The sequence below is a fragment of the Oryctolagus cuniculus genome, chromosome 6 (genome assembly GCF_964237555.1).
Source record: "Oryctolagus cuniculus chromosome 6, mOryCun1.1, whole genome shotgun sequence".
NCBI classification, from domain to species: Eukaryota; Metazoa; Chordata; class Mammalia; order Lagomorpha; family Leporidae; genus Oryctolagus; species Oryctolagus cuniculus.
In genome coordinates this window covers 85,967,112-85,982,409 of record NC_091437.1, presented here as the reverse complement: position 1 = coordinate 85,982,409, position 15,298 = coordinate 85,967,112, and the positions used below count along the sequence as shown (strand labels likewise).

At 38.0% G+C, this 15,298-nt stretch overlaps 1 protein-coding gene across 4 annotated transcripts in view; it reads right to left on the bottom strand.

The window, feature by feature from the left end:
• RAB2A (RAB2A, member RAS oncogene family) overlaps positions 1 to 15,298 on the bottom strand; it is a 95,559-nt gene that overhangs the window by 1,474 nt on the left and 78,787 nt on the right. For all 4 annotated transcript variants that reach the window (XM_070074985.1, XM_051843285.2, NM_001101702.1 and 1 more), the window contains 1 exon segment: positions 1,824 to 1,892. In XM_070074985.1, coding sequence (XP_069931086.1) covers positions 1,824 to 1,892 — 69 coding nt within the window.

The following is a 15,298-nucleotide window of genomic DNA, read 5'->3' as shown; positions in this document are numbered from 1 at the left end:
ATAAAACAATAACTCTCAGGGAATGCTTCTTCTTTCTAAAACAACAAATGTTTCTGAAATCATTCTTTATCATACTAGATACAAGGTAAACAGAAACTGAAATGCTTGTTTCTCAGGGAATTCTCATAATGGAGAAACCATCTAAAACAATTGCTGAAAGCAATATTTAAATGATAAAATTATCCAAAGCCTGTGCCGTCTACCACAACATAAAATCTTTTCTCTGCACAGCATTTCTGTTCCATGTTGAATCAGCTGTACAGGCTAAGGGCACATGAGGGTTCTGTGTCATCAATAATTTCTATGATCCCCAAAGACATGGCAGCTTGCCAAGAACCCACACACAGAATAGTTCTTTCATTCATCAAACTCACACTTATGTCTTAACCCTCACTCCCTCAAGTGGATTTTACCTAAAAATACAACACATTGAGAAAAGTAATACAGTAGCTTCAGAAATTAAGCTCTTAAGGAAACTTTACGTCACAGTAAATCTCAGATTTATAGTGCTTGGCAGTTGTTCTGCAACAGTAGTAGCCTTGGGGTTTCTGGCACTAGCTCAGTATTGACAGCAGCTGATGTGGTTTCTTTTCGCTCTTTTGACTCCTCTTTAATAAAAAGCATGCCCTATGGCTCATTGGTTTTGCCCCCTCTGGGCTGGTAGCAACTTCTTGAGGAAGCAAGGAGTCAGACTTGGCATTAGGCCAAATAAATAGCACGGCCTGTTGGCTCCTGACAGCACATTACAATCAAAGCTGTATAAGGCACAGTAAAGCAGTCAGCTACTATATGAAACCAGACAGAAACAATGAACATGCCCTTTTAAACAGAGGCCCAATTACTGTTCAATTTATTTGGCATTAGTCTCTGAATGCTGTCACCTTTAAATTAACTGAAGAAGTACTGCTGTAAGTCTAGAAGAGGATTTAGAGCCTATACGAGTATTATTCCATGTTAAGGGTGAGGAAATTAAGTACTTTTTGGAAACCTTAGGTAAGCTGCTGTTTGTTTTAGCCAAGACCACTGAGGCACTAATAGGAGTCTCAGATCTGCAGTGGCTTCCCAACGTAATGCTTTTCTAAGTGCAACTGGGCAGGGACCAGGGATTTTCTCTCAGATGCCAGAAGTCTTACTATCAAACAGCAAAAATATTTATGTAAAAGTAAATAACATGCTATACCCACAATAAGTGTTTTGAAGTAAATATAGATAAATAAAGAGTGGGGATTTAGGTCAAAATGATGGCCTTCAGTGAACACTGAATTATATGCTTCAAAGCTTCACATTTTATCCTAGTTATGTCAACCAACCAGACTCAAAATAACTTTACAAAAAGCTAAGTGCCAACTGCCAATTCTGTACATTAATTTAGTCTTCTGAAACCATGCTATGCTATATTGGGAATATGCTCCAGATTGGGTATTTCCCTCTTTCATATGAGAAAACAGAGAGCATCTTGCATTAGTGACACAGTACATGCATTTACACACTAGAACATTATTCCCCAAAGCAGATGACACCATATGGACTTAGATGAAAGTGGATTTTCTTTGCTTTTGGGGGATTTATATTATTTTCCATTGCTTTTAAGAAATTGGTAGGGCCACTTACTTTAATTCATTTTCACAGATGAAGTTACATCTTATTAGCACATACACATTTAATTATTAAACTATGCATAGATTTCAGTTAGATGATCATAAGCCAATATGTTAAGTGATAATCATGGATGCATTTCAGCACTTAAAAATATCAAATCATGAATCTAAATATAGAGGGAAATTCTATATTAATATCAGCCAGTAATATTTTTATGTATATACCTCATTATTAATGTCAAAGACTCCTTCTTGGATTTTTTCATAAATCTCTTTTGCTGTATTAATAAATGCCTGAAATATAAGAGATTGGTTCATATTATTTAAAACCACAACAATAAAAGAGCATCATATGAAATCTCTGCAGAATATCCTAATGTTTAACATAGGAATATCAACTGATATAATGCATCAAATAAACAAATCATCTCAATAGACATAGAAAAAGCATATGGCAAAATTCAATACCCTCTCATGATAAAAACATTCAACAAGTCTGAAATAGAAACTTCTTCAATCCGATGAACATCATCTAAAAAAACCATACTTAATGGGGCTGGCGCTGTGGCATAGCTAGTAAAGCCACAGCCTGCAGTGCCAGCATCCCATATAGGTTCTGGTTCAACAGCCAGCTGTTCCTCTTCCAATCTAGCTCTTTGCTATGGCCTGGGAAAGCAGTAGAAGATGACCCACGTCCTTGGGCCTCTATACCCGCAGGGAGACATGGAAGAAGCTACTGGGTCCTGGCTTTGGATTAGTGCAGCTCCAGCCATTGCAGCCCTCTGGGGAGTGAACCAGCAGATGCAAGACCTCTCTCGCTGCTCTCTGTAACTCTGCCTTTCAAATAAATAAATAACCTTAAAAAACAAAAGCAAAAAATAACTACACTTAACATCATACTCAATGTTCACCTAAAGGCTGAAAGATTTCCTCCTAAGATCCAGAATAAAGCAAGGATGCATTAGCATTATTCAAAACAACCAAAAAGTGGAAACAATACAAATATTCATAAACTGACGAATACAACCCAAAATGTGGAATTATCAATATAATAGAATATTATTCAGTCACAAAAAGGAATGAAGTACTGATTCATGCAGCAAAGTGGATGATACTGAAAGTATCACACTAAATGAAGGAAGGCAGATACAAAAGGCCCCATATAGTACAACTCCATTTATACGAAATGTTCAGAATAGGCAAATCCATAGAGACAGAAAGCATATTATTTGTTGCCAAGGGCTGGGGGTAGGTGGAAATGCAGAGTGACTGCTAATGAGTAGGGGGTTTGTTTTTGGGGTGATGAAAATGTTCTGGAATTAGTGGTGATGGTTGCAAAATTTTGTGATTATACTAAAAACCATACATTAAAAGGGCAAATTTTATGGTATGTGTACTGTATCTTAAAAGAGAAAACTATAACCATAGGGAGAAAAGAGAATATCACAATGTGAGAACACCACACCTGAGAAAAACAGATGTGGACTACACAAATTACATGATCGCTACATTACAAGCTTACTTTTGGAGGACAGTTCTACATAGGGCCGCTTTTGCCATAATAATGTATGACAATATATGGTTAAAAAGAGAAAGAATCAAAGGATGTTTTTGACAAACGGCAGCTCAACTTCTACCTATACAATTTTTATCTCAACTTTTATCTATAAAATTTCACTCTAATACTACTAAGTTGACAAAAAAAGTGTTAGAATATTGCAGAGCAACTTAGTTCTATAAACACCATAATTTATCCACATCCTGTACTGGATGTATGATATGAAGTTAGTTTATAGAAATATTACCAATGCTTCAGAGATATACAAATTCTTATAGATCCTAAACTAAAGGTTTAGGAGATCATAAATAACTGTACTAACCAATATTATAAATAAAGTCATTTTCAATTAGTTTTCTATGAAAATTCATAAAAGAGAGCTATCTCCACTACCACTAATATACATCTAATTCAAATTTTAGAAAGTAAACAGGGTTCACGGAAGGAACAAATCATACCTTTTGTCTTTTCTACACTGGAAATATCTGACTGCTGAACTTGCCATCAGAGCTTTTGTTTCCTAATTAACAGGACTGATATGTTTTCACCTTTAAAGGCCTTACAGCTCCCCAGAGTAATCAATCTACTGCAGCTCAATTACTGCACCAAGCACACCCCAGTCAGTGAAGGAGACTTGAGCGACTGTGGCAGGAGCACAGAGATATGAATATGCATAAACTCTAAGTGGCTGATCGAATCATCACGGAGGGTCATGAGAATTTGCAGCAAAATAATGAGAAGAATTAATCACTGCAGAATCACAAGGCACTTAGGACGCGAGTGCGCTTTTCCTGTGTGTGCTACAGTGAAGTGAAGGAGAAACTGGCTTTCAGCCAAGTATGAATTGATTCATATTCTTCAAAATTAAAGTTATCCCCATAAATAAGGAAAAACTTAACTTTATTTCCAATAACATGTCAATTACTGTGATGGTATTTAGAATCCAGGCTAACTAAATATTGAAGTCAAGGATACATAAATTCACAGTGCTGGAATTCCTTCTAGGGACATCCAGATGTGCACACTTTACTAGAATGTTAGAACTTCAAGGCTCTATAAATTGAGTTATAAATTCATATAAACAAGCACTTCTACAATACAAAAGTCATTATTAAATGTGTTAATTTATGGAAATAAACTTTCCTTTTGCAATCTGTTGACAAATTACTTTAAAAACTGGCTAGAGAACTGTGCTATATAAAATTTCACAAATCACTGCTAAGTTTATTACCTAAATAATACCTAATAATTAAGCCCATTTACGCATAGCTGCATCAGATGGACTTAAGATGTCTTGTACATCTGAAAGACGTGATCAATTTCATTACAACTAAAATACAACAAATGATTATTCCTTTCATTATAATTTCCATCATCTCAATGACGTAGTCATTGCACAAAATGTTTACTGCCATTTCACTCTGAATATACATTACAGATACTAAAATATTTTCCATTCCCTGAGCGTATTACTGAGGATACAAGTCAATTATTTTTATATATCTCATGATAAAAATTAATACTTTATATGTATCACTAAGTGATTAATGAATAATTTTAAAGAGTTCTTGGAGTCTGAAACCCAATGTGAGTAATGCAGGCAACAGTATATCTTTTTATAAGTATGTGAATGGGGCCAGTGCTGTGACAATAGTGGGTATAGCTGCTGTCTGTGATGCTGATATCCCATATGGTGCCAGTTTGAATCCTGGCTGCTCCACTTCCGATCCAGCATCCCTGCTGATGTGCCTAGGAAAACTGTAGAGGACAGCCCAAGTGCTTGATGCCCTGTACCCATGCTGGAGACCCGGAGGAAGCTCCTGGCTCCAGAATGGCCCAGCTCTGGCCTTTGTAACCATTTGGGGAATGAATCAGCAGATGGAAGATCTCTCTCTCTCTCTCTCTCTGTGTCTTTTCTCTTTCTCTGTAACTCTGCCTTTCAAAAAATTAATTAATTAATATTTGAACAACAAAAAAAAAAGTATGTGACCATGGACTGAAATTATGGAGTTCCCGAATAGAATGAACACTGACCATGTTAGTAAGGCTGTTAAGAAATCTTCTAAAACAACAACCTAAATAAATCTTCTAAGGTAACAGCCTTTGGAGTGTCACAGATAAAATCTTCCCACTTAAGTTGCAAAATATTTAAACATAAGCTTATAATACATAATATGTAAAAGTTATTACATACACATACACACATATATAAAATGGTTGACTTAAAAAATTGATTATTTCATTCATTAAATATCAGTCTCTACATTCTTAAGGTACACGTTTCTAATCCATCTTTTAGAATTCTTTATGAACATATATCATATACAAAATACATTTTGAGTATTTCTTGGTACATATCTCAAGACAGGACTAATGTTCTTCACAGAATTAGTTTTCTTAAAAAAAGATGGGATGCTGGCATTGCAGGCAGTGGCTTAGCCTGCTACGTCAAATGCTGGCCTCATAGAATTATTTTAATTTAGGGCTGGTGCTGTGGTGTAGTGGGTAAAGCCACCACCTACAGTGCCAGCATCCCATATGGACGCCAGTTCAAGTCCTGGCTGCTCCATTTCTGATCCAGCTCTCTGCTACGGCCTGGGAAAGCAGTAGTAGATGGTCTAAGTCCTTGGGCCCCTGCACCCATGCGGGAGACCTGGAAGAAGCTCCTGGCTTCTGGCTTCGGATTGGCACAGCTCAGGTCACTGCAGCCAAATGGGCAGTGAACCAGCAGATGGAAGACCTCTCTCTCTCTCTCTGCCTCTCTTTCTCTCTGTAATTCTGACTTTCAAATAAATAAATAAATCTTTCAAAAAAAAAAAAAAGAATTAGTTTAATTTGAACAGCTGGCGGAGTTGTTCTCTAAAAACACTATCTGTGGATATTACTTCCATTATATTTTTGAATCTCCAGCACAATACCTAAAATAAAGCAGGTACTTAAAACTCTTTTATTAAACTCAAGTATCCATAGCAGGGAATACTGGGAGGGTACACAGGGCTTCCCTGAAACACTGGGTGTTTTCACTTCTGTGTACCATTTCTTAGTGGGCAAGTTCATTTACTGAAGACTTCACTGAGGGCCAATAGTGGGCAAACCAATTTAGAACTTGGAAAAATTTCTGCTAAGAAACTGATGTCAAATGACTTTATTATTAACACAATGAAGCAAACAATGTCTAGGCAGATTCACGATTAGGAAGTGAAAACAGCTCTTCCTGCAGCCAGTGGCACCTGGTGGTCCCCTTGCTTTCCCAGGTAGTGAGTGTTCCAATTCAGTATCAGAAGCTGAACTCCATTTTACTACTAGCCCTCCCCCTTAACCACACTTTGATAAACTGCCATGTTCAGGCCTTTACCTTCTTTTTCATCATTAGTCATTAATTATAATGCCTTCTACCCTAGGCACTAATCTTTCAACCCCTGGCAGCAGTGATCTGGTACTGATAGTAACTAAACTCTGGGCAAATTTTCAGGGATCTCTATAGTACAAATTGAAACAAACATACCCCACTCCCACCCTCATCCCCCACAACTATACATACGTTGTAATTCATATGACCATTCAACAAATGGACATGCTGATGGGTTTATTACATATCACTGACATCTGCCCAAGGGCACCTATTAATTGTGACCACATATTCAGAACTTAGAAGGAAATAGCTCCTATTACTGGTGAAGTGAAACCCGTTAGTTGGAGAATCTAATTACAAGGGCCAAAATCTCAGTTAAAGTTGGAGGAAAAAGACACTTTCTTCATTAACTGGTAGAGGGGGAACGTGAGGCAGGACAGAGAGGCAGGCTTCACTGCATCGCACACACAATATGCTAACAGGCCCTTCACAACTGGTGAGTGACAACAGAGGCAAGGTGGGGACAATGGAACACTTTTATTTTTATTATGGCTGAACAGTTTTTAAGGCAAAACACTGAAAATCAAGTCTGTCCTCCAAGAGTAACATTTAAAGTATTTCCTTATGTGACATGCTGCCACCTGGTGGCAAGATTAAAATTATTGCATGTTAGAGGTAAGACTTAAAAATAAATTGAATAACAAATCTTGGACAGTTTTATTTAATATTTTGAGTAGATACTAGATAGCAGGTGCCTTGTAAAATAAGCGGCTTTTTAGTTTTGCCTTAGAATTGGGAAACAAGAAGTAATTAGAATCCTGTTTAATTTTCTTCTCAATCTTTCTAAGTCAATTTTATGTAATTACAGGTGTCCATTTGCTCAAGCTAATAAGAACCAATGCTAAGAACTTATTACGAGTCAGTCATTATATTGAGTAATTTGCCCAAGTTTCCATAATTTCTAAAAGAAATTCAGAGCACATACAAAATCAGGAAATTTTTTGACTTATCTTCTAGATAGTGTATTTGTGGGATGAAGTCAAGCCTATAAAACTAGCAGAAAGGCTTATTAGGCTGTGGCTCTAGAACCAGGCTATCCAAGTTCACACTGCCATGCCTCCTGTTAGTGTTTCTCGAACCTACCTCTTATTCTCTGTAAAATAAAGACAATAATGGTATCTATTTCATAGAATTATTGGCAGAAATACTGGAAAACAGTCCTGGACATGTAGTAAGTACTCAAGATGTGTAAGCTTTCTTTTTTAAAAAAAAAAAAAAAAAAAAAAAGGCAGAGTTACAGGAGGAGGAGGATGAGGAGAGGGATCTTCTGTCCACTGGTTTACTCCTCAAATGGCTGCAATAGTTGGCTCCTAGGCCAAAGCCAGCAGCCAGGGGTCTCCCATGTGAATGCAGGTGCCCAAGCACTTGGGCCATCCTCAGCAGCTTTCCCAGGTGCATTAGCAGAGTGGACTCGAACTGGTGTCCTGCTATTCCACAACTCCGGCCCTGATGTGTAAGCTTTCACAACCATTTAGGTACCATGAGATAAGGTGAACAACAGAAGGAGAAGGGAGTTCAAGTGCTCAAATACACATGTGCATTATGAATACTACAGAGCAGACTAGAATTTGATATAAGGAAGTTTATTAAGAAACTTCTTCAAATTCTGTGACTTTAAAGTATTCTATTTGATTTAGCTTCAGAGGAGAAGACTTATATGAGGGGGAATCTTCAAAACTATTAATGGAAAATGTGTTTTAATGAGAAACTATGGATTTCAAAAACTTTTTTCTGCATCAAAATAAACATCTTTCAATTCTATTTTTCCATGAACTTTTGAAATGCTTGCATACATCATTCAACACAGCAGCTTTCAAATTTTATTTCAAGGCAATTCTGCAGGAGCCACTTCTTGGGCAAGAGACAGGCAATGGGGATATGCCAGGGAAGTGAGAAGATCTTCCTCCTTACACCTCTCTTCATAGCAAAGTATTGCTGCTCTGCCTTATTTTACAGTTTCCCTGTTTCTCATTGAAGAAAAAGGGTTGCTGCTAAGCCTACGGAACAGTAACTCCCTGTTAATGGATGACTGAGCTGCAAAAGGAGAAACGTCTTACCTGAGACCATATACAATTATAACAGAAGGAGGATTAGAATCTAATATTCTTCTCACCACATTTATCTTTTCTTTGCTAGGATTACTTACCTTTAATAAAAGTCAAAGGAATTTTCATGTACTTATGCTGCAGTTAAACTTGAACAGAAAAAGCACATACTTCTTATATCATTCAAAATCCTTCCAGCTAGAAGAAATTATTTTGGATTTCTAGAATTATCATTGGAACTATATGAAATTAGCGATTATTTATGTCCTCTGTCTCCTTCCTATCCTTCACAAAAATGAGTATCACCAATGAATGCTTATTAAGAAGGAAAGGAGGTGACCTAAACCAACCTTAATCAATTAGTTGAGAAATAAAGGGGGAAAGAGATTAGAACTACTGGAGATTACGGCAGTTATGGAATTCCTGTTCACTTTCTGTCAGATACAGCACAAAGATATGGTTAGTTCTTCAGTAATTTAATTCTTCATTTAGTAAGCACTTACCAAATGCTTGAATTGTACCAGACACTGAGGATACTCTGATAAATGCAACTGTATTAAACCTCAAGGATGTGGTAATACATGACACATGCAAAACCAAAATTAGAATATGGCATGAACACTTCTGGGAAGGAAAGCCCTGCAAGGAAAGGCCTAGAGGATAAGCAATCTCCCGCTCATTTTTTAGGAAAACCGAGGGGAACAAAGAGGGGCAGATTTTAAGCACATTTCTGTTGGTAGTTGGGGACAGGGACACACGTGAGATGAGGTCAGGGCGGTGGCCTTATAGGGATGAAGAAACCTTGAAAAGGTAAGAAGCAGGTGAGGGACAAACTCAGAGGATGAATTATGAGACATCAAGGTTGACAACAGGAGGACCAGTGAGGAGTCTACAAGAATAATAGTTAAGAAGCAAATTAAAGCAATTAAAATGGTGCAACAAGACAAAAAATCAAAGATCAAACATAGAAAACCTACTTTGAAGAAATTAACTGAGCTAGGTAAATGAAAGGGCAAAAATGGCAAGGTATTTAAGGATGACTCCACTTTAAGTGACTGAGACTGAAGGGTATACCACATAGGAGATAAACAGGAAGAAAATCAGGTTTTGAGGAAGGAACACATTTTTATTTTGGACACGTAGAATTCTTTGCTTATGTCATTTACACATGGGAAAATATTGGTAGGTGGAAAATTACATATGTGAGTATACATTATAGGTAAATATGAGTTTAAGGTGTATGACATGTACGTATCAGTGTGATTTTCTTAGGTCTAATGGTTACCTACCTGTTTTAGAGGTACAGAAAATGAACGTAACTATTAAAGTAAAAGTTTGCTTTGGATCATCTAAGAAGGTTCCTAGGGTGATAGCCAGATTAAAGTTAGAGAAATTGATGTTAGTCAGCCAAGTCTTCTAATATGTGGAGGAGAGTAGTAAATACTAACCTAAGCTATCCTCAAGAAGCCTGATAAGGCCAGGTCAGATTTCCAAGGAAAAATTGTTATGGATGCCTCAGCATTCATGGGCTTGTCTCTGAGAACAGGGTTAAGGGGACAACTTTTAGTTCACAACCACATTCCAGTTACAAAAAAATACATGCTTCACCACACAAAGTCCAAGAAAAGTAAGATGGCCTCTCAATGTCTGCAGATTTCCAAGTACAGAAGCACTAGCAAGTTTTGATCTTAGTCTTCTTCCTAGCCTTATTAAGTAGGGTGTTCTCCAAGGCACAGAAATCCATCTCTCCTGTCAGTTTAGGTGGCTCAGCAGGATACTGCAAACTGTCTGAGGCTAGCTGGCTAGATTATCAGCTATCATCTTGGCTATACCTTTAGCATTTTAGCAGCTAAGTCAGGAATTTCCAGCCCTGATGTGAGACATCTTAAACAACCAGATCTGCATAATGATGTTTAGCAAAGATATGGAAGGCTAGAGAGAAAGCACCTTTTCCCAAAGTCCTTATGAATTCTGCCTCAACATTTTTGATGTTTATATACTTTTCTCACTTCCCATGAAGTTACAATTCTTTAGGCAAAACTGATAAACACAGGGAAAATAAAACCCTACCAAATGGCTAACAACTGAGAACAGCTGACAAAGTTGACAACTGTTTGGCAAATGGTAACTTTAACCATTAATCTCACCTCAATCACCTTTACTAACCCTTCAGATGTCCTGGAGGGGATATAATACTTTAAGTTCTGGTAATAGATCTGAGAAAATAAGTTTTCAATGTAGAAGTAAAATACATAAAGACAAACAGGGAAGAAAGTATAGACATAAATACATTACTTCTAAGCTATTTTTAAGTCTTCAAATAGACAGCATAAGTCTTCTGGGAATGGGTACTTTTTCTAGCCTGCCACAATCTTGAACCCAGACACTGATATGTGTTGCAGGCATCCCCCAAAGCATTTAACCACTGCACAAAACACCTGCTCCTCTCATGTACATTTTTGTACTATATCCACTTCGCTGTTACTCCATAGGCTCCTTTAATCAGGGCAATGAGCCTGCCTCTCATTTTGTCTTTTTTAAGAAAGTTACAGAGGGGTAGGCATTTGGCCTGGTGGTGAGATACTGGCTAGGAGGCCTGCATCCCGAATTCACAGTTCTTGGGTTTGAGTCCTGATCTGCTTCTGATTCCAGCTTTCTGCCAATGTGGTCTATGGGATGCGGCAGGTGATCACTTAGGTAGTTGGGTCCTTGCCACACATGTGGAGACCTCGATTGGGTTCTCCATTCTTGACTCTCAGCTTTGAGTTGGCCTAATCCTGGTTGCGTGGGCATTTGGAGAATGAACCAGTGGATGGGTGTGTACTCTTTGACTCTCAAAAAATAAAGAGAGGAAGAGAGACAAAGCTAGTTATACAGATCAAATCATATAGTTTGCAATCTTTGGAAATGATTTTTACTCACTACCAAAGCTCTCTGCAGATTCAGCCCGGTTGCTGCATTTCAGTAATCTGTCCATTTTATTGTTCAGCACTATTCCATGGTGTGGATATACCATATTTTGCCCAATCATTCATCAACCCAGTTCTCTGGGTTATTTCTAGTTTTTGGCTATTAAGAATAAAACAGCTATGAACATTGGTGTATAGCTTTTTGTGTGAACATAAGTCTTCTTTTTCCTAAGATAATGCTCAGGGATCTAATTGCATGGCCACATGTTAGTTGTATTCTTAATGTTTAAATAAACTACAAACTGTTTCCCAGAGGGCTGATGTCATTTTTATATCACCACCAGCAATGTAGGAGTAATCAAGTTCCTCCACATGCTCATTAGCATTTGGTGTTTTCCTTTTTTTCCATTTTAGCCATTGTGATGGGTATGTAGTGCTATTTCACTGAGGTTTCAATTAGCAATTTCCTCAGTGGTTAGTAATGCTGAATATTTTTACAAGTGCTTAACTGCCATTTGTACATACATTTTGATGAACAATCTACTGTCCTTTAACCATTTTCTGATTTTTAAAAATTTACTAATGAGTTTTTATATTCTACATACTAGTCCTTTGTTTGGTATTTTTCCAAATATTTTCTCTCAATCTGTACATTTTTAAAATCTATTTAACATGCCCTTTCACAGTGAGTAAGTGTTCTTTAAATATTTACTTTCATCTACTTGAAAGGAAGAACAATACAGAAAGAGAGAAAGATATCATCTACCTGCTGGTTCCCTCCTCAAATGTCTCCAAGTGCCAGAGTTGGGCCGGGATAAAGACAGAAGCCCAAAGCTCTATATCAGTCTCTCCCATAAGTGGCACAGGCCCAAGCAAAGCTGAGCCATCATCTTCTGCAACCCAGGATGCATCAGCGGGAAACTGGACTGGGAATGGAGTAGCCAGGACTTGAAGTGGCACTCTGATGTCCAAGGTAGTTATCTCAAGTGGTGGCTCAACATGCTGTGCCACAATACCCACCCCATCATTAAATATTTTTGAAGGCTAATTTATCAGATTTTCCTATTAGTGTTATCGTTTGGTGATGAGTATGTCTAGGCCCATATGCTGAAGATTTTTAAATGTAAAAGATAACAGTTCGGGCCAGCGCCACGGCTCACTAGGCTAATCCTCCGCCTTGCGGCACCGGCACACCAGGTTCTAGTCCTGGTCGGGGCGCCGGATTCTGTCCTGGTTGCCCCTCTTCCAGGCCAGCTCTCTGCTGTGGCCAGGGAGTGCAGTGGAGGATGGCCCAAGTGCTTGGGTCCTGCACCCCATGGGAGACCAGGAGAAGTACCTGGCTCCTGCCATCGGATCAGCGCGGTGCGCCGGACGCAGCGCGCCAGCCACTGGAGGGTGAACCAATGGCAAAGGAAGACCTTTCTTTTTTTTTTTTTTTTAATCTTTTATTTAATGAATATAAATTTCCAAAGTACGACTCATGGGTTACAATGGCTTCCCCCCCCATACCGTCCCTCCCACCCACAACCCTCCCCTTTCCCACTCCCTCTCCCCTTCCATTCACATCAAGATTCATTTTCGATTATCTTAATATACAGAAGATCAGCTTAGTATACCTTAAGTAAGGATTTCAACAGTTTGCTCCCACACAGAAACATAAAGTGAAAAATAATAGATGATTTTTTTTTAAATCATGATGAAATCAGATCAGACCTATTGTCATGTTTAATCCCAGTGAGAGTCAAGTTGGGAATTGATAATTTCTTTTTTTCTTTTCTTTTTTTTTTTTTTACAGAAGATCAGTTTAGTGTACATTAAGTAAAGATTTCAATCGTTTGCACCCCCATAGAAACACAAAGTGAAATATACTGTTTGAGTACTCGTTATAGCATTAAGCCTCAGTGTACAGCACATTAAGGACAGAGATCCTACATGAGGAGTAAGTGCACAGTGACTCCTGTTGTTGACTTTACAAATTGACACTCCTGTTTATGGCATCAGTAATCTCCCTATGCTCCAGTCATGAGTTTCCAAGGCTATGGAAGCCTTTTGAGTTCTCCGACTCTTATCTTGTTTAGACACGGTCATAGTCAAAGTGGAGGTTCTCTCCTCCCTTCAGAGAAAGGCACCTCCCTCTTTGAAGACCTGTTCTTTCCACTGGGATCTCACTCACAGAGATCTTTTTGCCAGAGTGTCTTGGCTTTCCATGCCTGAAATACTCTCATGGGCTTTTCAGCCAGAAAAGGAAGACCTTTCTGTCTCTCTCTCTCTCACTGTCCACTCTGCCTGTCAAAAAAAAAAAAAAAAAAAAAAAAAAAAGATAACAGTTAAATGTTTTACATTTAATTCTGTAATTCATTTTGAGTTAGCTACTGTAAAAAGTGTGAGATAGGCTGAGGTTCATGCTTTTTTGTCTTACAGATTTGTAATTGCTACAGCACCATTTATTGAAAAGGTTACCTTCCTCCACTGAATTGCTTCATTACCTTTGTTAAAAATATGTGGTGATAACCCAAAAGTTGTACCTATGAAATTTATATTTATTAAAAAATGTTTTCTATTAAAAATATATTGTGTATATTTTTGTCAGTGTATTTCTGGATTATTTAGTTGGCCCCACTGACATATGTGTCTATTAGTTTACCAATATCACATAGTCATGATGACTGAAGCTATATAAAACTTGAAATACAGAGATTAATCCAATTTAATTCTTTTCTTTCTAAGTGTTTTAGCTACTCTAACCCCCTCGTGTTTTCATTTATGTTATCTATTTGTATAAACATATCATTAGAATTTGCTTCATAAGAATTGTATTAAACCTTGATATCAATTTGTGAAAAAGTAACATCTTTACAAGGGCAATGATTCTAATGAACAAAACATGTCTCTCTTCATGCACTTAATCTTTTACTTCTTTCACTATTGTTTTGTGGTTTTCAGCATATATGGCCTGCACATATTGTTTTAAAATTAATACCTAAGTATTTCATTATATCATTTGAGTTTTTGTGACAAAAATAGTACTAAGTCTAAATTTTGGTGTTCATGTTTTCATTATTATGATACAGAAATGATTTTTATGTTTATCTTGTATCTTTTTTTAAAGATTTATTTATTTATTTGAAAGGCAGAATTACAGAGAGGCAGAGGCAAGGATGGAGGGAGGGAGGAAGGGAGAGAGCGGGAAGAAGGGAGAGAGAAGGAGAGAGGGAGAGAGACAGACAGACAGACAGACAGATACAGCTCTTCCATCCTCTGGTTCACTCCCCAAACAGCTGCAATGGTCAGAGCTGGGCCAACCTAAAGTCAGGAGCCAGGAATTTCTTCCAGGTCTCCCAAGCAGGTGCAGGGGTCCAAAGACTTGGGTCATCTTCTATTGCTTTCCCAGGCCATAGCAGAGAACTAGATCAGAAGTGGAGTAGCTGGGATTTAAACCAGAACCCATCCCACTATGCCACAGTGCTGGTCCTATCTTGTATCTTGCAACCTTGCTTATTAACTCACTTATCAGTTACACAATTTTTTTTTTAAATTTATTTATTTGAAAGGCAGAGTTACAGAGGGGCAGAGGCAGAGAGACTGAGAGAGAGAGAGAGAGGTCTTTCATCCACTGGTTCACTCCCAAAATGGCTGCAATTGCCAGAGCTGAGCCAATCTGAAGCCAGGAGCTTCCTCTGGGTCTACCATGCAGGTGCAGGGGCCCAAGCACTTCTACTGCTTTCCCAGGCCATAGCAGAGAACTGGAACAGAAGTGGAGCAGCTGGGACTCAAAC